Below are 25,344 nucleotides of genomic sequence, written 5' to 3' on the forward strand. Positions count from 1 at the left end.
GCGACTCGTTCATAAGAGCCGATTCATTGCCGTGAGCGTGAGTCGAATCGCTCACGTCTTGCCATGAGTCTGTTGCGTGGTACTGTACTGTACATGTTTGCAAAATGTTTGGTATAGCGCCCCTAGTGGCGAAGTACCCACCGGCCGCCACTGACCAGGTATCTGATTAATTTAATGTAGCAACTAGTTCACCCAGTCCTTGTTGGACTGATAACTTTAAGTGGTTGCCTAGTGGAGATTTAGGATTCACTGACTGTAGACTGTAAGAAAAAAAGCTGCAAGAAAACTAAATGTCTGGCATCTATGGTTTCCAAATACTGTCAAATTACAGTAAAATCAAATGCATTTACAGATTACAACCTTTATTTAATGGTTAATATTTTGATAAAAGGTAATTTATTGTATTTTTATAGCATTTACACTCTACACAGTAGGAAAACAAAATAATACCGGTTTTGACCAGCAGATGGCAGCGACGAGGCAGCTCCATTGGGAGGGGGCGGGGCCGGGTGGGAGGGGGCGGGCTGAGGGGGCGGGGCCAGGAGAAGGGGCGGGGCTAAAACCTGCACGTTTTTTTAAAACCCAATGTTGACAGCTATGGGTGAATACTAATGTGGCTCGGAATTCGTGATGGGGGTCTACCTGCTTACGATATTGAATCAAGCGTCTGTGCTGCGCGCCAGCTTTCCACGCGCACATTCACACAAATAGAGAGCAAGAAGAGCTTGTATGATAGAAAGATTGCACTTGCGTATATGCGCTTGTGTGTGTGCGTGTGTGTGCGCGTGCGTGTGTATAAATCAGTTCTGTGCGCATGCACGTACCCGCGCGCGCGCGCCTGCACGTGGCGTGGCGTGTTACCAGTTCCCATATTACGACTGCACCACTGCCCGTGCCGTAACTCACCGAGGAAGGGATGGAGCCGCTGCTGGCGCGAGCCTCAGAAAAACGCTCGGAGCTTATTTTTTTTCTTTTTTCAAAGCGGTCCGCCTTGAAAAAAACGTCCGCTATGGATATGGTTATTTTTGGTCGAACTGCCCATAGATATGGAACCATATAGATATCTATGTATGGAACTGCCCCTTTAAGTGTGCGTTCATGGCGGCGTACTATATTGCGTCATCAACGTGCGACCTCACCAGCTGACTTCAGTAGTACTCATAGTTCTATTCGTGGGGACATTTAAATCTAGCGGTCGCTTTCCACCAAGTCGTCAGATAGATTGTACTAGTATATTCTTTATATTCTAGTTTTGTTATTGGGGTGTGTGGTTTGGTTCTGGTGACATGCGGCGGCGGTGGTGCTCCCAGTGGGCAGTGTCCGGGCTGTCCTTGGCAGTAGGCACCGGGCTGGGAGTCGCGGTCAGTGGGCTGTGGAGCAGCAGCAGTACGGATCAGAGCGACCAGAGGCTGGGTCTCCTGGCCAGAGTCCCCATGGTACCCATACCAAGCCTGGAAGCGCACGGCGAGCTGGAGGTACGAGTCCAGAGCAGTAGTAGGAGAAGTAACGAGCACAAAGTGCCTATATTTTTGTGTTATTTGGCTGCAGTGCCATGTTTGGCCACTACGTGGCGCTCCTTGTTTGTACGTCAAAGTCAAAGTAAACTTTATTGTCAGTTTTCCTTTAACAAGACATACAGCAAATTAATTGCGTCCCCCCCATTCCCATGGTGTATATAAAAAACAACATAGGACACAATATACACAATGATACTACTTATTGCACTGCACTATTGCACTATTTTACTCTGTCTATTCTATCTTACTCTTTTTATTATTGTCTATTTTAAAAACAGAATCAAACCATAAACAGCCTGTTGGGATGTTAGATTCTAATGTGAAAAACTGTGGTTTTATATGTCTGCACTTTATGTGCTCACTTTGTCTTTCTGCTGTTGTGAAGCACTTTGAGCTGCAATTTTTGTATGAAAGGTGCTATACAAATAACGTTTATTATTATTATTATTATTATTATTATTATTATTATTATTATTATTATTATTATTATTATTATTATTAATTATTATTATTAATTATTATTATATACAATACACACAACACTTGATGTAACAGGTTTCATTTAATTTAATTTAATTTGAGCCAGTGACTCACTTCACTTCCTGTCTTTCTGACACAACGTTAACTTGTCCTCTAGTAACGATTTGACTCGTGTCTGTGAATCTATATCAATTATATCAATCTACATGTATATGGACAGTGGCGTGCCGTGCACAGATGGGGCCGAAGGGGGGCTTGAGCCCCTGCCCTTTTGCCCCAAGTGCCCCTTTTCTTTTTCAAATATGAAGACGGAAATGTATACTACTATCCATATCCATGAAGAAATATGAAGACGGAAATGTATACTACTATCCATATCCATGAAGAAATATGAAGACGGAAATGTCAGTCAACTTTATTGTCATTTCCCATAATGTGCAAGACATAAAGAAAAATGTATGTATACTACTATCCACGAAGAAATATGAAGACAGAAATGTATACTACTATCCACGAAAAAATATGAAGACTGAAATGTAATAAATAGACCTTATCTATTTTGAAAGTACCCCCGCATGCAACCCCCCCCCCCCCCCCCCCTCCCCCTTGAGCCCCTGCCCCCCAAATAGTCTGTGCATGCAAAACCATACCTGCTGTAATTTGGAAATAAAAAGTCAATCTATTATACTTAAGAGTAAAATTGCAGCCAAACTGTAAGTGGACAGGTAGAACTAAACCTCCTCATCATCCTCCAGGTGTACCAGGGGGGTGGAGCCATGGCGGGCGGCAGGCCTAGCCCTGGAGCAGTGATGAAGTATGGCTTCCCTTCACTGGCTAACATTAAGACCAGAGAGTCATATGTCACTTCCTATGACCCACGCACTCGCACAGCATCGTGGGTAATAGAACAGCTAAACCCTGCCTCCCTGACTGGAACTTCTGACAGGAATTACTCTGAGTTCAAAGAAGACGACAGGTACCTCAGGCTGACACTAATATATACACAATATACTAGTGGTCGACTGATATGGGTTTTTCACTGGCCAATATTTAGAGAGCAGGGCGGCTGATGGCCAATATATAATGATATTATATATTGTGTGCCAATGCATTGGTGCCAATGGCCATTTTGGATAAACATACCTATACATAGATACCATTAGAAAAACATTCTCATGTTTTCTCATTTTCTGTGGTATTGGCATTTTATTTGGACCTGTACTAGATAAGACTTCAGGCTATGGCCCCATTGTGTTTTCCAGCTCATACCTCTCAGCTGCAACCTGTAAGAGGCATCTGTTTGCAAAAAATGCTGAACTTAAATGGACATTTATTTAACACTAATGTTATTGTCTGTCTGCATTGTCTCTGTTTACTTAAGTAGATCTGCACTCTGTCTCAGCAGTGCACTTGTTTTAAATTGTTCACTCGCACAACCTGCTCATATCATCTACCAAGTGACTAATGTGAGAGGGTCCTGAACAATGTGATCGAGTGGAGATTCTGTCCCAGGAAGCCTATCTCTCATTACACACTGTTAGCTTGGTGTATTGAATCCACTGCTATCTCTCATTAAACACTGTTAGCTTGGTGTATTGAATCCACTACTATCTCTCATTAAACATAGTTAGCTTGGTGTATTGAATCCACTAATATCTCATTAAACACTGCTAAGTTAGCTTGGTGCAGCATTGAATCACAGACACACACAAGACACAAACACACATGGAGGGAGAGAGAAAATGCAAGATATGTCTGCAGACATTTATTTCTATTTTTATTGGCCTTGTGAGCTGGCTGAGGACTATTAGATGCTGATAATCTCAAAATGTTAAATACTATCCCATCCAATCCAACTTTATTTAACAGCCACAGGGGCACAAAGTGCTGTACAGAGGCAGCATACTAAGAAACTATAAGCAGCACTAAAAATAGATAAAAGAACAAGAGTGCTAAAAAGGGAAGAAAAGATAAACATAGGCAACAATAAAAATTAAAATGGATAAGAGTACTTAAAGGAAAACTCCAACATTTTGGGAAATTAGCTTATTTGCCATCTACCCTGGAGTTAGACAAGAAGATACATACCTTTTTTCTTCTCTGTGCATGCAGTAGGAGTCACTGGAAGTAGGTTCCTCCATTAGCCTAGTTCCCAACGTCTTCCTACTCCTACTGCATGCACAGAGAAGAAAAAGGTATGTATCTTCTTGTCTAACTCCAGCGTAGATGTCAAATAAGCAAATTTCCCAAAATGTTGGAGTGTTCCTTTAAAAGTATTTAAAAGCAAAGGACACAGTCACAAAACGATACAACAATAACACAATAAAATCAACAAGCTATATGGTGTCAAAAGCCAGAGAGAAAAGGTGGGTCTTAAGGAGGCTTTTAAAATGGGACCGTGATGAGGCCTGCCTAATATTCAGCGGCAGCTCGTTCCATATTTTAGGGGCGACAACAGAGAAAGCACGGTCCCCCCTGAGTTTACGCCTAGTTTTAGGCACTACAAGGAGCAGCTGGTCAGCTGACCTGAGAGCGGGAAGGTGCATAGAACTGCAACAGCTCAGAGAGGTAGGGTGGGGCACGGTCATTAAGAGCTTTAAAAGCAAATAAAATTATTTAAAAATGAATCCTAAAATGCACGGGGAGCAAGTGGAGTGAGGATAGAATTGGTGAGATGTGCTCATGTTTACGGGTTCCAGTTAAAAGACGCACAGCGGCGTTCTGCACCATCTGAAGGTGAGCAACCGAGGATCCACTCACCCCAAATTTATACTAGTCTGATTAATCGGTCTGTCACTTAAACATACACTGATAATTCATATACAGAATATTCACAATTAATATACATACTGACTGACAAGTAATATACACAATAATTAATAAATACAACTAATATACATGACTAATATACACACTGTTAACTAATATACACAATATACACAAATAACGTGACTGGTCAGCTCAGAGAGGTAGGGTGGGGCACGGTCATTAAGAGCTTTAAAAGCAAATAAAATTATTTAAAAATGAATCCTAAAATGCACGGGGAGCAAGTGGAGTGAGGATAGAATTGGTGAGATGTGCTCATGTTTACGGGTTCCAGTTAAAAGACGCACAGCGGCGTTCTGCACCATCTGAAGGTGAGCAACCGAGGATCCACTCACCCCAAATTTATACTAGTCTGATTAATCGGTCTGTCACTTAAACATACACTGATAATTCATATACAGAATATTCACAATTAATATACATACTGACTGACAAGTAATATACACAATAATTAATAAATACAACTAATATACATGACTAATATACACACTGTTAACTAATATACACAATATACACAAATAACGTGACTGGTCAGCTCAGAGAGGTAGGGTGGGGCACGGTCATTAAGAGCTTTAAAAGCAAATACAATTATTTAAAAATGAATCCTAAAATGCACGGGGAGCAAGTGGAGTGAGGATAGAATTGGTGAGATGTGCTCATGTTTACGGGTTCCAGTTAAAAGACGCACAGCGGCGTTCTGCACCATCTGAAGGTGAGCAACCGAGGATCCACTCACCCAAAATTTATACTAGTCTGATTAATCGGTCTGTCACTTAAACATACACTGATAATTCATATACAGAATATTCACAATTAATATACATACTGACTGACAAGTAATATACACAATAATTAATAAATACAACTAATATACATGACTAATATACACACTGTTAACTAATATACACAATATACACAAATAACGTGACTGGTCTGGAGAAAGATTCAGGCTATGTCTACCTGCAGTGATCACATTAAACACCTCTCCTGAAGGCTAACCGGCACTGTCCACTTCCATTCATTGTGCTAAACTAAGCTAACGTCCAGCCAGATAGCTTTCTACTGAACGCACAAAGAGGAAACTGGTATCTATCTTCTTGTATCTCTCTCTGGAGAAGACTATATGCTAATTTCCCAAAATGTTGGCGTGTTCCTTTAAGCCAAAATCCCCTTTGGGTGGTAGAAACGGGTAAAAAGGATTTAGGCAAAAAAAGAAGGTTGAGGTTCTACCTACACTGGATTGGCTATACTAACTTGACTATATCAAAACGTCTGTCTAGTTTTTAAAATAAAGTGTGGATTGGCTCCTCCTTTGTCCGGTTTCATCAACCTCAAGTCTGCCTCAACCAGGAACACTAGAGGTGCGGCAAGGGTAGACTGTACAATCCCTTTCAAAAAAAAGTGTATTTGGCCAGGCCGTCTTCTCATACAGAGCATCCCACCAATGGAACTCAATTCCTCAAACAATTAGAGTGTCCACATCATACCATTCATTCAAGTGCAGGGTTAGGGAATGGCTCATTGAAAACCAGAACTGTCAACACTGAGGTGTCTGTGTGTGTGTGTCGATATGGTGCGTCTGTCTATGTCTGGGTCTCTTAATATGTCATGATGTGCTCTGTCCTTGTGTCCATGATTGTATTGTGACCTGTATCCCTACTATGTCTATGTGCTTTTGTTGTGTTTTTATTCTAATGTTATTTATCTTGATTTTATTCTGTTTTTATTGCTAACCCTTTTTTTTACACAGGATTTTAGCCTGTACCTTCTGGCAGGGGGACTGCCAATGGAAATTAGCCTTTTGGCTAAAATTGGGTGCATTTACATTTGTAAAATGTTTTATTAATGTACACTGTCCCCCTTGAACAAATAAAGTAAACCATAAACCACAAGTGTGCAGCTGTATTATCAGATTCTTGGTATTAAAGGACTTGGAACGGGATCAGGGGCAAATAAGCTTGATGGTGTAGTTGGTGTATTAACACTAACAGTTCATTGGCTGACTGGTTCGTTGACTAACTGATTGGCTAATGTGATTGACAGCGTCCATGTGTACCACCGTGCGACCATAACAGACTACAGGGGGAGTGGCTTTGATCGGGGCCACCTGGCTGCAGCAGCCAATCACAAGTGGAGCCAGAAAGCCATGGATGAAACCTTCTATCTCAGTAATGTTTCACCTCAGGTACTTACACACGCACATATATATAGACCACGATTTCCACTAGAAAAAATTGGTGCCAGGAATATTTCGAACAAATGACAGAAATTCCAGTAAAATATTCTGTGTTTATTGAGTTTATTGCAATAACGTTATACCAAATTAAAAACATTTAAATTAAATCTAGATTTAGTACCTCCAGGCGCCCGTTACAGGACAGCAAAGACCATGAATGAAATCTACTGTAAGTACAGTTACTTTTGTATAATGTCCATAGCTCTGCCATTTTTCACCAGATTGCAACATGTTTTTTTGTAGACGTTCACAGAAAGGTATAGAAACAATATACGTTGTATTTTATGGCAATAATGTTCAGGTTTGTTCGACCCGTGAGACATAATCACAAAATAAAAACGTATTTCACGTCAGGCCCTCCAGCTTAGACAGGGGCTGGTGTGAGCTGGGTAGTGTAGTTTTATGAGAGTTCGACGTCCATCGAAAGCCATAGGACTACAACGGTTTCATGACGGCTTCCTTTATTTGTGTGTAATTCATCCGGTTTCCGATCCAATGTGTGTGTGTTCTATAAACTCATATTTCGCTAATAACACTTAAAATCATTGGTAAACAATGTAGTGCTGAAAATATACACTTTGACTGCAGTTTTGATAGGGTTAGGGTCTTTACTCTTGACTACATTTGATACCGGGCCGGTCAGGCTTAACACTTTGCCGCCCAACCACGAGTTAACTCGGGTTTCGGTGCCATGCGTTGAGGACCAGAGTCACGAGTTAACTCGTGGCAAGTTGTTATTGTTTTATTCCATATTAACACTTTGATCGCCGGGGTTAAATTCATAATTTACCATCCCTCGCCAGCCCTATTTAACATGGAGAAGTTCCCCTTCTTTGCAGGGCTATAACTTTTTAAATTGTATTGCTAAATTGACATTACTATGGCCCATTCAACGTCCTATATCTATTGTTCAGGGTGTAGCAACGTTATACTTTTTCATTCACATATTCATACTAAAATACGGTCTAAAGTATAAGTGTTTTTATCGTTTTCTGCAGCTTTCTCCAGAACTTGATTTATAGCCCTAAATGCATTATATTGATGATCAAATACAGTTTGGTAGGAATCTGTGCGAGATAAAAAATTTCAAATGGACGTACTTCTAGAAGTTACTACGTATGATCTGATGATGACCGGATGGGGGGGGGGGGGTCTTTTTAATTCCGTGGGCAACGTTATATCATTCATCTAGTGTGGGTGATATGATCATTAGAGCAGTTAGTATCGAAGACATTAAAAAATAACGCTGAAACTCACCGTAGCTTCCTCTCGCCGTTGGGAGATGAGCGTGGAACAGATTTTTTTCTATTATGGGATGTCGAAATATCCGATCCATTTCCAGGTTGTATAATAGTATATACGTCCAAATCATGTTGTTTATCGAGTTATTGGTAACGGATCACTATCCGTTGTGATCAGCTCGAGTCCTGGGACTATTGGCGAGTGATCGGACCGAATTGAAATGAGCACCAGCTTCCACTTCTTGTTTATGCCCTGGGCGATCCGCCGATCGGCCACCAGATGGCGCTCTTGAACCGTTGTAGAGTTGAGAGGGGCTCAACAGTACATCTCATGTCTCCGGGGGAGAAATATGATTTCGATCACAGATTTTTGAAATATTGATATCTTCGGCAGAATGAGCATGGCGGGGAAAGACGTGTTTCAGCGTCAATGGCGATTAAAGTGTTAATAAACGGATCAAGATCCCCGATCGACTCTGCAGATTTACCCGCCTCCTTGAAATCGGCGACATGCAATACCGGCCAGATCCTCTTAGGGGCGCCATCGCTCCACTGCAGTATCATTGTGGGCGAGTGGATAATTTTTTCTTTTACTGTCTATGGGCGTTTCATATGAGCCTGGGTCCCAAGAGAACATCCTCCACCGTTGATCACGGTTCGAAGCGCAGATTTCAGCCTGGAATAATGGGATTTATGATCAGCCAATGGACATATCGATCAGCCAATGGACATATCGATCTACCAGATGCCGATGAATAATGGGGAAATGCTGCCGGCGATCACATGGGCTGACGGTAGGACACTCTTCGCCCAAATTACAGCCGGATTGGACATTGTTGTAAAACGCAAGCGATCGATCATTGAATGTGGCTACTTGAATGCACACTGTATTGCTAATCAATAATACTAATCGGCGTCCCCCGCCGCCCCCATTTCATCCATAGATGCTCTGTAATAGTCTGGATGCTAAGCAGTTTGTTTTATTTCATTCGTATATATACAACAGAAATGCCGTTCGATATAACGTGACTAGCCTTTAGCCCTATAAATAGCTTTCCAGAAAAAATACGAGACAAACTGCGATAAAGCTTATATTCACGACGCTATAAAATGACAACCAACCGATGGATTTTTATTTTCTTTAAGCCATTATGAAGGCACGGTTTATGCACTCAAGTGACAATGAGAATGGACAGATAGCAATACTATAAAGTATATATATAGCTATCCAAAAGTACATCGGTTTGTTTACAAAGCGTTGTCCTCCAGCCACATATTAGATGGCGAGGGCCGGTCGTCAATGTGTTAAGGGGTTAAACAATAAATTCATATTTTTTTGGGGGGGAGCAATACTTTTATACCGCACCTTTCTAAAAGCTCTGTGGATGTATTATACAGTATATAATATAAAGAAAAGATTAGTCTACATAACATTTGTATATATAGCACCTTTAATCAAAGCTAGCGTTAGATTAGTTAGCTAGGTAGTTTCATCAAAGCTAGCATAAGATTAGTTAGCTAGGTAGTTTCATCAAAGCTAGCGTTAGATGAGTTAGCTAGGTAGTTTCATCAAAGGCTTCAGTTAAAATATAATCATGATTAGAAAACATGAAGGAGGATGAATCTAGCTAATTCCCCCAAATTAGCTGAATCCTCCTCCCCTCTCTCATATCTTCACCTCCTATACCTTCCTCTCAACTCCTCCCCTCTCACTGTCTTCTCTCAACTTCCCTTCTCCTATATCCCCCTCTCCTCTCACCTCCTCCCATCTACTGTCTTCTCTCATCTCTCCCCCTCTCCTCTGCTCTCCTCTCCTGACTTCTCTCCCCCTCTCCTATACCCTCCTCTCCTCTCTCCTATACCTTCCTCTCCTCTCACCTTCTCCCCTCTCATCTACTGTCTTTTCTCCTCTCTCCCCCTATCCTCTGCTCTCTCCTCCTTTCCTCTTCCGGCTTCTCTCCCCCTCTCCTATACCCTCCTCTCCTCTGCTCTCTCCTCTCCTCTAGAATCCTCATCTGAACCAGAATGCCTGGAACAACTTGGAGAAAAAGTGTCGTTCTCTGACTAAACAGTATGCCAATGTGTATGTGTGCACCGGACCGCTCTACCTGCCCAGGTAACTTGTGTGTGTGTGTGGTGTGTGGTGTGTGGTGTGTGTGTGTGTGTGAAAAATGGTCTAATCTTTTCCATCAAAATCGATTTATTCAAAGCTTTTCATATCAAAAGCACAAAAAAGGGCTATTCACATTATTTAACCCACTTTCGCTGTTTTGTATAGTAAGTCAAACTAAAGATTGAATGAATTAATGGATGAATGAATACTTATGACACATATATTTGTAAAGAAATAGACAAGGGGCTTGGCTTTTTTAATCTACTTTTTCTCCCATTTAAATTTTTTTCTCCCATCCCGATTTCGTATCGTCCAATTCTACCCTCCCCTGTCTCGAACGTTGTTAGGCCATGCCTCCCACAGGTCGGCTGCAATGTGGACCAAGCCTTGCATCACGTGTCCCCTCCGGTACACGAGGAGGCAGCTGTCGCATCTTTTCACCTGTACAGCGCGATCTCTCAGCGGCGAGGGTCTGCGTGGGAGGGACACGCCGCCCTCGTTGCTTCCTGATTCTACTGCGCAGGCGCACCAACCGACCTGTAGGAGTCGCTGTCCACAACGTCCGATCCCCACCCGCCAGCTTCCCACCCCCTAATACTGCCAATTGTATTAGTATGAACGACCAGCCAAGCTGGTAGCAACGCCGAGAGCTGGGCTCGAACCCAGCATCTCCTGCATTAGTGGCGAGTGCCTTGCCCACTGCGCCACTTAGCTGCCCTGGCTTTTTTAATTCTAAATTGAATATTACAATTTTTAATTGAAGAGACTAATAGTGATATATCCCTTTGTAGATACAGTGTCATAAGGCAGCGTCCTTGTTCTAGAAACATCAAGTGAATAAGACTGATGTTTGGGTTACATTTGTGTGTATGTGTTTATTTCAGACAGGAGGCTGATGGGAAACTGTATGTGCGTTACCAGGTGTTGGGAAGGAACCATGTTGCTGTGCCGACGCATTTCTTCAAGGTCTTAGGCCTCTTCACTCACTCACTCACTCACTCACTCACTCACTCACTCACTCACTCACTCACTCACTCACTCACTCATTCACAGACATATCATCTAGTCATTCATTTTGGCTAAGCTAGGCTAGCTTGCAGCCGGATAGCTTTCTACTGAATGCACAAATTGGTAGAAATTGGGGGTCTAGATGGTAAGCGCGTTTCCCATAATGTTGGCGTGTTCCTTTTTAAAGAGTTTTGTTTGGTAATTGTTATTAACACATCCCACACCGGAAACGGCTTACGACGTGTTTCAAGTTCATGCGAATTCTGCCATTCCACGGCGTACGATGTTATTGAGATCATATTTAATTTTTTTCGCCATGTTATTCATAATTCCCTCACTGAGCCTGGTCTGATGCAGTGGGAGCCTGCACAACTCTGCAACGCTTCAATACTGCCGCCTGGAGGATGATCGGCGAGTTGCAACCGGAAGTGGATCTCTGGAGATCTCCGGTGCATCTGGCACTCGCATATTGTTGCAGGACTGTATACACACGTCCGTGTGTAGTGATCGCTGCCATAACACAATAATCGATACGATTTGGGCGTTTATTATGATATGAATATACAAACCGGAAATGGATTTAGGAGATCGCCGTCAAATAAGTGGGATCTTTTTCCTCCAGTCTCATCGTCGAACGGTAAGAGGACGCTGACGTCATTTTCAGCTCGTTTGTTTATTATTATCCATGCAAACTGCTCTGATCAATATATCACCCATACTACATAAAGCATTTACTGACTAACACGGAATTATAAACGACCCCCCCCCCCCGTTCATCCGCGCATGATAAGTCATAACGTTTAGGATCATGTACAGTTGAAATTTTTAATATAGCGTGTATCGCCAACAAACGGCATTTGATCATCTATATATGCGTTTATGCCTATATCTCACGTTCTAGGAATTACTGCAGAAAACGATAAAAACATATTTATATTCTAGACGGTATTTTCGTATGAATCTATGAATGAAAAAGTAAAACGTTCCTACATCCTGAACGATAGATAATCGATGTTGAATGGGCCATAGTAATGTCAATTTAGCAATACAATTTAAAAAGTTATAGCCCTGCAAAGAAGGTAAACATCTCCATAGGCTTAGACTGGTGGCAGTGATCAAACATTGATGGATATAAGCGTGGCAGGGAATGTGTTAAGGGTGTGGTTTTGGTTTTACACCTGCTCCAAAACTTGTACAATAATGTGGATAGCGGTTATTTGGAGGGCCGACTATCAGTTGAAAACTGGTTTGATTTTTAGATTAGGCTTTTTAACCGTTATCATAAGGATGGGTATGTTGGCCTTCGACACACGACCCCACCCCCGCAAATCTAAAAGCATTATGTAAACAGAACAGATATTATTCAAAAAGGGATGTATTAACCATTTGTTCACCTTATTTAAAAACACATTCACCCAATAAAAAGATACAAAATAATCCTAATATGCTAATTAGTAACCATTAAATTGTTCTGAATATCGAATTAATTTAAAATAAGAAGTTAGCCGGCTGATCAGTAATCCGTGCACACCCCTAAACCTAGCATAGATCTGTCAAAGGTTTTACTCTTTTACTGTTTTTCCATCTCCTTTGTGTTCTGGGAAGCGCACAGTTCTCAGATACCAAATATATACTTATGAATAACAAGTAATTATCTGTACAAATCAGTTAGCTGATGATCAATTAATGTACTATAGCTGCAACAGAATTGGACTTGTGATAATCTGAGAACTGAGCGCTTTCCAGAACCTTTTTTGTGATGTGGAGAATATTTTTTTAAATTCCTTCCTTAATCCTTCCCTGTTCTTCTGTCTAGGTGGTAATATTGGAGCGTGCGAGAGGCGGGGGGGTGGAGCTAAGGTCCTATGTCATGCCAAACGCTCCTGTTGATGAGAAGATACCCCTGGAGAACTTTCTGGTTCCCATAGAAACCATTGAGAGAGCCTCAGGCCTCCTCTTCGTACCCAACATCATGAAGAGAACTGACACCCTGCAGGCCATCACTGCTAAATAAACTACAATACCCAGAACCACAATACCAGTAGGAACTACAACACCCGTAGGATTATAGACCACTGCAACACTTCCGGTATTTTCAGCTCATGGGAGAGCGTGGGGGGAGAAATGAATGAATGTTGATTTAGAGCCTTGACGTAAGTGGTTGTAGCTACAGCTGTGGGGGTGCTGGAGACATGAGCCAGTATACTTTTTTATGCCCGAGTCTCCTGAACACAGAGAGACCAATCCCAAGTCGATCGGCACTGAGCTATAGTCACTTTTCCGCACCTACTCCCCATGCGCATGCACAGATTGCCCGAGTAGTCTCTGGATTGTCCACACACACTCCCTGGGCAATCTGCGCATGCGCCGGTTGGGCCTGTATTTAACAGTGTAAGCTAGCTGAGCCTCCCACGTGGCACGCAGTCGGGCCGTATTCAGGTGCACCAGGGGGTTGTGGTCGGTAGCGGTGACCCAACATACACCTCTCGGAGACGCGTGTTCCCTAGTAGCAGCGGCTGCTGGTCATGTACCTCCTGGGGATCAGTCTGGTTAGACGGTGGCCGCTGGGGCAGCTCCACCTGAAAGGGGTTAGGGTTACACACTCTCACAGTCAGCTGTCCTCCTCGCATCCAGCCCAGGGTGCGAGCCTCCTTCCCCTCCTTCCTGCCACTAAGACGGGACAGTCGGGGACCCCGGCACCTGCACCTGCAACAGCATCTCTGTCTGCTATTTGCTTGTAGCTGTTCCTGTACAATTTCCCATTGATGCCATGACATGGTGCGTTCGATTTCAGCGTGTACGGAGTGGACGGTTTTCTCTCCCCTATTACTCTTCCCTTCTAGTGCTGTGGCTTCTTCTAGAATATCAGCAAAGGATATGGTGGGTGTGCATCATAATAGACATGCGACTTCTTGGGCTCTAGGGCCTGCTTTTAGCCCCACTACAAACTGTTCTTTTAGGATTTTATCACCCTCCTCTTCTCCTATTTATGTGTTTTTCCAGTCTGCAAACAATTCCCTCAGGAATAGGCTAAATGCTCTAATGCTTTCATCTGCTTCCTGTTCTGTACGAAATAACTTAATTCTACTGTGTGCAGGGCTATAGCTCTCCCATACAGGTTTTCTAGTTAATTTAAGATTTGTGACCCAGAGTCTCTCTGTGCTATATCAGTGTTTCTCTTCGTTTCAGCTTCACCGTCCAGTGTATTTATCACTGTAAAGCCCTTATTCTGTACAGCCTTGGTTGACACGCTCAATCGCTTTCCTTATGAAATCAGCGGAGTTGAGTTGGTTTGTGTTATCAAAAGGGTATTTATTGTATTGTAACTTGAAGCTTGATTTTAGCGTGGATTTGTTCTTACCGTACAACATGGAGGTGTGCCGGCTCATTCACATTGCATGGTGTTCTTATTTCCGATTTTTTATTAGCGCTTGCTGAGGTCGAAAACCGTGTGGGCTGCATGCCTTGCATACCAGTGTTCCCCTGACTAGGGCACCAGCCCTATGGTTCAATTGTGTCCACCAGACCACTCGGTGCATTACATTTTCATCTTAAACTGGCGGAATTGAGAGGTATGTAGCTTATGGATATGGTCAAGGCCACCGTGGTCAACCGTAGGCATGTCACAAAAGGACTTGCCGGTGTGATGCGGTTTAGATCACAGGAGAAACTTTTAGCCCTGGATCCTCCGCCTGCCCATGACAGCATGCTCGGCCATGCTATCATGATGGTCAAGGAAGCACTAACTGGACTTGCTCCTTACTGGTCCTGTGCATCTCCGCCGGCTCTCACGACGGGCCAAATTTTGCCCACCATGTGACAACACGCAGCCCCTCCGATCACACCGCGGTAGTTCTTTGCAACGGCGTGTTCTTTATTGCAGACCGCAACGATCCTCAGGCACCCGCTATGGCGCAGTTAATGCAGGACGCACTTAATGCAGGACGCACTTACGAGGTGCAGGGAGTGCACTGAGGGCTCCCGGACTCAACATCCCTGACAATGTCGGGGAGGAAGATACTGTGGCTTCCGTATGTGCCGTCGCATACGCAATTGCTCAGAAGGCCATCTCCTGTCAGACCGCTACACAGGCAACAGCACTCGCCAGAATCAAGCACCTGCTCGAGGGAGCCAGCGGCATGATCCCACAGCCCCCCCTGTCTGGTGCTTGCATGTCCGTAATAACCCGGCTGATCAGAAAGTCCTTTTGTAGTTCGGTGGTCCATGGTGGTGTTGTCCTTGATGGTCCAGGACCAGCACACCGAGTCCTGGATGATTATCATGGAGCATCTGTCCCAATACATCCATGATACTGGAATAGCGATCTTTGTGCTTATAAGAGACTTGCTCCTCATGAACAAAATGCCTGAGCTGTGCTATGCTATAATGTCTTCTCAAGTGATCTTAGGACAAGGAGGCTGCTGCAGCTCACATCAGGCTCTCCGAGCTGGGACCGTACGTCCGCTTCCTCAAGTTCCCGCAGTGTGCCCTGTTCCCCCATCTTTTTTTTTAATCCACTTTTCTCCTTATTTTCTATTTTTCTCCCATCCCAATTTCGTGTTTCCAATTCTCCCCTCCCCTGTCTTGAATGTTGCTCGCATATGCCCCCCACTGGTCGGTTGTAGGGAGGATAGAAGCCTTGCATCATGTGTCTCCTCCGGTACACGAGGAGGCAGCCTGTCACATCTTTTCACCTGCCAGCGCGGAGGTGTAACGCGTGGGAGGCTCACACTACCCCCGCTATTTCCTGTCTCTGCTGTGTAGGTGTCCCCCAACCGACCTGTAGGAGTCGCTGTCCACAACGTCCAGATTACCACCCATCGACTTCCACCCGCTGACTCTGCCAATTGAGCCAGTATGACGGCCGGCCCAAGCCGGAGGCAATGCTGACACCCGGATTCGAGACCGGAGTCACTTGCATTGGTGACGAGCGCAATCTCCGCTGCGCCACCCAGCTGCCCCTGTTCCCCCATCTTGTAGAGTTTCTCAGGGGGGTTGCATCGAAGATCAGCCCCTAGGCTGAGCAGCTGATGACAGGGACAAACTTCAACATCCCGGCCGACTATGAGCTGGGAGTCCGTGTGGGCAGGCGAATGGTCTCCACCATCAATGTGGACACAGTCAGTGAGCTCAGCATCTCAATGAACTCGGCTCTTATCGCAGCAGCTGTTGAGAAAGAGGATGAGGCAGCAATGAACCCTGCCGGGGCCAACCCCGCAATTAATGCGTTCCTCTACGGAGCAGCACCCCACCGGATCTAGAAACCGATCCAACCCAATAGAGTGTAGGTGTCACCCAGAAAGGAGAGGGTGATAAAAAAAATATTTTTTAAAAGATGTATAATAATAAAATTGTGTCCACCAACTCAGGTGCTGCAGTCACCTGTCCAAAATGGGCTGGTCCAGACACACCTCCAAGTTGTCGAGGTGACACATCCAAATCGCACCAAACAAAAGTTATCAAATCAAATTCATTTCCAATCATTTTTCCAAACAATATTGCTTCATATATTTTGCATAAATAAACAAGGACTGAATCTGGCTCCAACAATCACAGTCTGCTGCTTGTTGGGCATTTAAGCACAATGCACAATTCAGAAAATATAATCCATGTCAATAAAGTTTGTTCTTGGTTCTATCCGTTGTATCTGTGTACTCTGTTGGGAACCTACTACTACAACTGTCCAGGTTCGATTTCCTCCACCTGTAACACAAGAAGTCAAATTCTTAATTTACTGGCAAGATTGCCTATATGGTGTTTAAATGTAAATTTCTCATCAAGTCAGATGCCAAGATATTAGTATTCTGTAACTCCTTTAACACTTTCAGAGCCGGCCGTGTTTTCCTTTTTACCCCCTTGAATGCCCAGCACCACTTCAATGTTAACGTTAATATCGCCTAATCTATGTTTTAAATTATGGCTATGTGTCTAATCTGCCCGTCGCATTATCAATGACTCATTTCCAGTCAACATTGTCGAAGCGGATTGTTTTTTTATCGGTTCATTTCCGTTTTATATCATTTTGAAAAGCCCTCGTTTTCACGGAAAAAAGAAGAGATTCCATGATAATCGCCCTGTACTGGAATATTCTAGAACGTTGTAATTTTTCGGCCTATTTATGAATAGTTTTCAAATAAACGCTAGATTATCGATAGTATATGTGTACGTGTGCACGCTGGTGCCGTGCGCTGAAAATCGATTCTCTGTTCCTGATCGCTTTTACAGTCAAACAGCCATATCACATTATAGGGGGAAAGCTTATATCTCCGTGAAAACTGGTCTGATTATCCTAATACTGGTAAAATAGATCCCTTACCTGAGATCAGATGGTATCCAAATGGATTATTCCAATTCCTGATCGCCATTCCGAAAATCGATCCTTTTATTGATCCACCGCGTATACTGTAAAACACATAATCCCCGCTGCTCTGAGGGTCCAGAATGAAGCTGATCGACTCCGGTCACATGCGTGAGAAGTAAAATGTGGAGTCCGGGTTTTTTTCTCATGCCTTTTCATTGAGTCCAATCCAAAAGTGTGAATTACCATCTGGGAGACGATGGGGGGCATTTTTTTTCACATCTGAGCGCCTGGAGTGGCTGATTTACCAACGGTAGATTTGGTTGATGAAATATGAATTCAGATCGCTAATAAAAAAATTAAAAAAATATTCTCGTGATGGGCATTCAACCCGCGGGGGGGAAAACCAGAGAAAACTCGGGTTGGGCAATCAAAGTGTTAATGTCTGATGCATTCACAGTTGATTGTAAACAATATCTAACCCTAAAGAACATCATGAATTTTGATTTGTTTGCACTAAGTACAAGCTTAAAGGCCAACTTGCAGGTTGTATTTTTGTTCAATAAACAATGTGACTAGGCCAACGCTGACTTTCATGAACAGGGAAAAAAAAGTATCGAAATTTACCCAGTTTTAGCGTTTTTATCAAACATTTTGTCGACCAAACCACAACCTCACACACATGCATATTTTAATCCATGGTTCATAGCGTGCGTGTGTCATCTTAATGATGACGTCACACGAGGTATCAGGGCAGCAGGGGCTCTGAGAGTCACAGGAGGTAGTGGCAGGAAGCAGAGAGCCTATCTGCTATCTGTTTCACCTAACACTTGCTCCGTGATCATAGCCATTCATCTCTAAAGCTAACCACTATTTGTAAAAGCCACAACCACGTTACCATATTTGTAATAAATGTAAATCATTGTGTCGTTGTACATATTGTGTATATAACGTTAGTAGCTAAGTTAGCTAACGTAGCTTAGCTTGGTAGCCGGCATTCTCGAACAATGCCCAATTTAAAATGGTTCTCTCCTCTTTGTATACCTTTGTCCTCACAAGTATTCTGCCAGGGAACTTATGGACACGACAATAGTAGTAGTTATAAGGTATTTGAGCTTGTAACGTTAACGTTAGTTAGCTAATAGCTATTGTGGTAGCCCGTTTTGTGACTGATGCACCGAGTGGGCTATTATTTGCTATCAACATGCCGTGACGTGTAGCTTGCTAGCGGCATGATGCGTGTGCAGTGCTTTGCCCCACAGGTCTGAGAAGAGGACCTGCACATTTTACTCGTTCCCCAAACTCCTCTACATGCCCCGATCTAAAATGGTTCACGACAGTAGACATAATGCTAACGTTAGCGGGGTTGATTGATTGATTGATTGATTTTTATTGTGGAGTAAAAGACAGCATCCAAAGGAATAAAACATGAGAAAGTGCAAGCACTTATTTCCATCATGGTCCCTGATTTTGGACATGGACAGACATCATAAAACATAGAGCATCATAATAAAACATACTAAAACAGAGCATCATAATAAAAACAGAGCATCATAATAAAACATAGAGCATCATAATAAAACATAGAGCATCATAATAAAACAAAGATCATCATAATAAAAAACAGAATAAAACATAATAGCAACCCCATACAAACGTTAGCCAGAGCCATATAGCCAGTAGTACTATGACCCGGACGGGCATAAGTTGCCTCAAGTGACGTCACGGCCCTGCTAGCGTCTGATAAGCTTTTTCATTTGATCCGTGCATGTTATTTGTGCGTGGACCTTTTTAACCCTTTCTGAGAGCATTTCCGGCATCAAATGGAAAAAAATAAATAATGAAATTAGATTCCAATGATGTAAACTACCCATAATTGAAGAGTAGGGTTTAACCTGCAAGTTGGCCTTTAAGGCCAATAGGCACATTTTGCAGAGCCAGCAATACAGTCAGCAATACAATACACAATATATTGTCATCCACATAAAGATGAGACCATATCATTAATATAAATGATAAATAAGACAGGACCCAGGATTGATTCCTGTGGGATTCCTTTTGTAATGGGTCTGATTTGGGTTTTCCCAGTTTTCACACACTGAACTCTCACAGTTCTGAAACCAACTACGAGCATTTGCATTAAAACCAACACTGTATAGTCTATTTAAAAGAGAATGGTAAACTGTATATAATGCTTTTGACAGATCTACAAACAGCACAGTGTTTTATTTGATCTAGGGCAGATACTATATAATTTACAACTGAAGTAGTGGGTGAGATTGTGCTATGATTTGCTCTGAAACCAGATTGATGTTTGCTTAATACAGAATGATTTGAGAGAAATGCTTTGAATTGGTTATTTACTAATGATTCCTAGATCTTTGCTAGACAGGATAGTTTGGAGAGTATAGACCTATTTAGGTCACTTTATGTAATGTGGATACATGAGCCGTTTTCCAGGTACTAGGAACTGTGCCTGTTGAGACCGAAGGATTGTTATATGCTCTGTAATTAATGGGGCAGCTTGCCTTGAATGACCTCACTGGAGGACTAATTTTTTTTTTTATCAAATTATTTTATTATTAATTACATGAAACAAGACAACACAATAACCACAGTAACAAAACACATAACTCCACAGGAAAATAACAAACAATAATAATACAGAATAATAAATTATAAAGACGAAAAAGAAACAGCGTTCAACCTATCAAATATAGGGGGGGCAGGTGGCGCACGGAGATTACGTTCGTCACCAACACCGGGAGACACTAGGATTCGCCTGTTCGAATCCAGCTCCCGGTGTTGCTATCAGCTTGGCTGGCCTCTCACACTGATACAATTGGCTGTATCAGGGGGTGGGAAAGCTGAAGGGTGGGTCCTGGGCGTTGTGGACAGCGACCCCTACAGTTCGGTCGGGGCGCCTGCTCAGCGAGGGTTGGAACTGAGGAGAGATAGTGTGGCCTCCCACACGCTACACTCTCCCCGGTGAGAACCTGCGCGGCCAGGTTGGCCTGCCCCAGGCTGCACATGCGTCGGAGGAAAGCATGTGACAGTCTCCGGTCTCCCGGACCAACAGTAGGGGAAAGTATGCAACAACCAGGAAGGGTGGGATGGGAGAAAAATCGGGAAAAAAGGAGGGGAAGAAAGATAAAAAAAAAAAAAAAAAACCTATCAAATATAGATGGCAACTTCAATAACACAAATTTCTTCAAACATGCCAACCTTTCACCACCTTTACAAAGTAGAGTGACTGAAAAGACTGTTTACGAGAGTGTTGCCGCAGGTTTACTGTAGTAGCCTAGGTCCCTTACACATGTTGTCAAGACTGCTACACTCGCAGAAGGTAAAGTGTAAGAAGAAAGAGGATTTTCCTCCAAGTTGGTTGACAGGTCAATCAGTCTGCCAATATTAGTCCCTTGGGGAGATGGCATGTGAATTGACAAATAGCGCAGAATAGCTAAATATCAACCCCCCCCTAAAATCCCCCCAGTCAAAGTTAAGAAGGACAAGACAAAAAACAAGACAGACAAGACATTTCCTCCATCCCCTCCCATGAGACCGCCGGACCCCCCCGATCAAGCACCCCAACCCCGCTCAGCCGCACACGGCGGTCCTTACCTTCTCAGCTGCTGCGAACCACAGGTCAATGCCAGCCTGTCCTACCCCAATCACCCGCGCCGTGGATATCTCAAGATAAATCACATCCAACAATGTTGGGGACCAGTTAATCACTGTGAGCTTCTCAGGCTGCTTCCATCTCATTGCTATTAGCTTCTTCGCTGCTGTGACGCCCGCTAGGACAACCCTTTTCAGTTGTACGGACGCGGGTAGTGTCGTTATATCGTTCAGGAGTAGCGTAACAGCTGTGAATGGGATAGTTAAGCCACACAGATCTGAAAGTTTGTCCGTTATTGACCTCCAGAAGCGGGCCACTGGTGGGCAATCCCAATACATATGCATATAAGTGCCAGTGGCCTTTTGAGAGCACAAAGTGCACCGAGAGTCGGCTATCAGTCCCATAGCAAATAACTTCCTAGGTGTAAGATAGGTCCTATGAATATAATTAAAATTAATCTGCTGGTGATTGGGCTTGCGGGAAGACAATGCCACATTTGCCCAAACATCATCCCAATCAAACTCGGGGTCCAACTCCGGGATATCCACACGCCAGATTGTATCCAATGATACATTTTTATACGTGGCTTGAATTAATAGCGTATAAAAGTCTGAGACAAACCCTCTGGAGGTCGTCCTGTCCACTATGAGCCTGAGAAAGGGGTGTGGTTGCAGAGCCTGAGCCCACGGCACGCCATGCGCCCTCAGCGCTGACCTTAGTTGAAGGTAAAGAAAGAAGGACTCGCCGGGAAGATCATAAAATTCTCTTAAGTCCTGAAACGCACGGAGGCCGTTCTTATCATAAATATCCTCCAGAGTATGAACTCCATTTGCCATTGAGGAATATTAACCGGCTTGTGCCCAATAAGTAATTGCTGGTTATTAAAAATTGGAGAGTCCAGGTGCCATGGGCATTTAACCCCACACGACCTCTGTACATTACGCCACGTTTGGATCACGTGAGTTATGATCGGTCCATACCTCAGCCGGCATTTAGAAATAGAGACAGTGGAGTACACCACATCCTGCAATCTTAGCGGTGAGACCGCCGCCGCTTCTAAGGTGCGCCAAGATACAGCATCTACAGCAGGGGTGGCCAACCAGTCAGAGACTAAGAGCCACAAAAATTACTGTGGTACCACAAAGAGCCACACCATATACCAGCGTTTCTCAACCTTTTTTTTCAGTCACGGCACCGTTCATGTGTTTATAGGACTCACCCTCTGGCCTCTGAAGTTGCTAATGTCTTTTTTATTTGGGCCTCACAGGGTTAAAAGTACCCTGTGAGACCCACGGTTGCAAAATTACAAAATCACTTTTAGCCATTTAAAAAAATAATGTTTATTTAAAAAATGTTAAAGGGGAACTATTTTACTATTTCTTTCACTATTTGGGCACTTTTACACAATTCCTGTGAGTCTATGGAACACCTAGATTTTTTTCAAAAAAAAAGCTTTGTTTTGTATTTCTAATCAAGTACTAAAAACCGCATTTTTCTACCTCAAGATCTTAAGCCGTTTTGAGGCTGGGCTCCAACCACTGTGTGGCCTGGTGCCAACTGCCACATCAACTGCCACATTATTATGCAGCTGAGAAATCTCTGACATCACAGATATGCACATTTTCAGATGACTCAGTTCAGTGAGGGTGAATATTGTGAGGAGAATTGGAAGAATTCGCCAATATGAGAATTAGAGACATATATCCTAATAATAGTCCACATAGCTAAGAAACAATGGTAAACACTGAAAAAAGCCATTTATAAGATAGTTCCCCTTTAAGCACATGTATAGTCAATTGGTCCTGTTGTTCAGCCTCACAATGCTATTTGATAGTAAATGTGTTTATATGTCCCACCCTCTGGCCTCTGAAGTTGCTAATTTCTTTTTAATTTGGGCCTCACAGGGTTAACCTCTTAAGCCCGAGATATACAGTAAAAGTGTATATTTTCAGCATTACGTTTGTTTACCAATTATTTTAACTGTTATTAGTGAAATATAAGATTATAGAAATCTCAGGGCATTGAGTCGGAAACCGGCGCATATTGACAGGAGGAAGTGGCACAGCCAAAAGTGAGTGTAGTCTTTTGAAGGAAGAGACTCATGGCTTTCAAATTTCGAAAAACTACCCTACCCAGCTCACACCAGCCCCTGTCAATCATCTGACTTCTGGATTTACTTTTTTATTTCTCTTATTTTTTGGGATTATCTCCCACAAACCTGAACGTTATTGCCATAAAACAGAACGCAGTTAGTTTCTCTACCTTTCTGTGAACGTCTTGCAAAAAACGGTGTGGCAATATGATGAAAAATGGTGGAGAAATTTACATTATAAAAAAGATGGCAGAATTCAGTACTGTATCTACAAAACCTTCTGTTTAATCATCTTCCCTTTATTCATTTGCTTAGATTTTTCAGGTCTGGTAAATTTTAGCATGGTGTTATTTACAGTCAAAGATAATTTTTTTTTTAAATAGAATTGATATTCTCCTTTGGTTCATTACAATTTACTCAAGCCTAGTAACAGACACACTATTTCTGACACTGATCCATATATGTCCCTAGATTCAGATACCAAGAACATGCAAATGGACCATTTAAAAAAAAATTGTAAATGTTTATTCTACGTCCTTATGGAATGAGTGACATAAAAAAAAAAAGTTAAATTTTTTTTTTTTTTTTTTTTTTTTATGGATGGAAGAGCCGCACATTGACGGGCAAAGAGCCGCATGCGGCTCGCGAGCCGCGGGTTGGCCACCCCTGATCTACAGGGTCTAGCCAGCACATCAGAGGTCTCAGTGAGAAGGACCAGAAATAAAGCTTAAAATCAGGGATTGCGAGGCCCCCATCTTGTTTCCTACGTTGAGTAGTAGCTCTTTTGATTCTCTGGCGTTTGTTATTCCAGATAAACTTAGATACCATCGATTGTACCTTGCGCCAGTGGTCTATTGGAGGGGGCAGGGGGAGCATTGAGCTAACTAAATTTATCCTAGGCAGGACGTTCATTTTGATTATGGAAGCCCGGGCTTGTAAAGAGTTAGGAAGGGACGACCACCTGTCTAGATCCTGGCGTATTTTATCATAAGTACCCGTGAAGTTGTACTTAGTAGTTTGATTTAGCGTGGGGAATATCTCTATGCCCAAGTATTTAAAATGTTCTACTATGGGGATATCAGCCGGTAGTCGTACCGTCTTGGCCAGCTCATTAAGAGGTAGGCAGGCTGATTTGTTCCAGTTAATCTTAAAGCCTGACATTTTACCAAAGTCGTCGATTATTCCCAATAATTTTGCGGCCGACCGGGAGGGGTCGTCCATGAAAATCAGCAGGTCATCCGCATAGAGAGCAATTTTGTGCGGAGTATTATTGACCATTATGGGGAAGATGTCCTCCGATTGCCTAATAAATTGGGCCAATGGTTCGAGGGAAAGCGCAAACAGTCCTGGGCTCAGAGGACAACCCTGTCTAGAAGATCTGGAGACTGGAAAAAGTGTGGAACAGTTTTTGCCTGTCAGTATCATCGCAGACGGCGAGGCATACAGGACTTTAATCATATGAATAAAACTCTTTCCAAGACCCATAATCTCAAGTACCTTCCACAGGTATGACCACTCAAGTCTGTCAAACGCCTTCATGGCATCCAAAGACAGAACTGTGGACGGAGCTGTATTGTCTTTACTGTTATCGATTACATGCAACAGCCTCCTAAGATTATCTGCAGCCAGGCGCCCCGGGATAAAACCAGTTTGATCGCAGTGTACCAATACAGTCATAAATCCCTGCAGGCGACGGGCCAGCACCTTGGCAAACACTTTTAAATCGGCCCGAGAAGACTCAAGGGTCTATAGCTACCACAATCATTGGGATCTTTGTCCTTCTTGAGAAGTAAAGAAATCAACGCCATATTGACATCTCTTGAGAACTCCCCTTGTTTGATAGCGTAATTGATCATATCGAGCATCAATGGACCCAGTTGGTCCCAGAAAGCTAAATACACCTCGGGTGGAATA

The 25,344-nt window shown here is 43.0% G+C and overlaps 1 protein-coding gene across 1 annotated transcript; it reads left to right on the forward strand.

Moving 5' to 3' along the window:
• The first annotated feature begins 1,177 nt into the window (after positions 1-1,177).
• endog (endonuclease G) lies at positions 1,178-17,015 on the forward strand. Its single transcript, XM_084307924.1, has 6 exons — positions 1,178-1,475; positions 2,753-2,973; positions 6,867-7,008; positions 10,307-10,416; positions 11,298-11,379; positions 13,238-17,015. Exons 1-6 carry the CDS (start codon positions 1,287-1,289, stop codon positions 13,433-13,435), a joined length of 942 nt encoding a protein of 313 aa, XP_084164050.1. The 5' UTR covers positions 1,178-1,286; the 3' UTR covers positions 13,436-17,015.
• Positions 17,016-25,344: the final 8,329 nt, after the last annotated feature.

The sequence above is a fragment of the Notolepis coatsorum genome, assembly GCF_963971535.1.
Source record: "Notolepis coatsorum genome assembly, chromosome: 2".
In the NCBI taxonomy this organism is placed as follows: Eukaryota; Metazoa; Chordata; class Actinopteri; order Aulopiformes; family Paralepididae; genus Notolepis; species Notolepis coatsorum.

Bases quoted from the DNA above. Each gene is read 5' to 3' on its own strand.
- endog (XM_084307924.1), top strand. From the start codon at position 1,287: ATGCGGCGGCGGTGGTGCTCCCAGTGGGCAGTGTCCGGGCTGTCCTTG. The intron at 1,476-2,752 runs GTACGAGTCCAG...ATCATCCTCCAG, and splicing joins AAGCGCACGGCGAGCTGGAG to GTGTACCAGGGGGGTGGAGC. The intron at 11,380-13,237 runs GTCTTAGGCCTC...TCTTCTGTCTAG, and splicing joins TGCCGACGCATTTCTTCAAG to GTGGTAATATTGGAGCGTGC.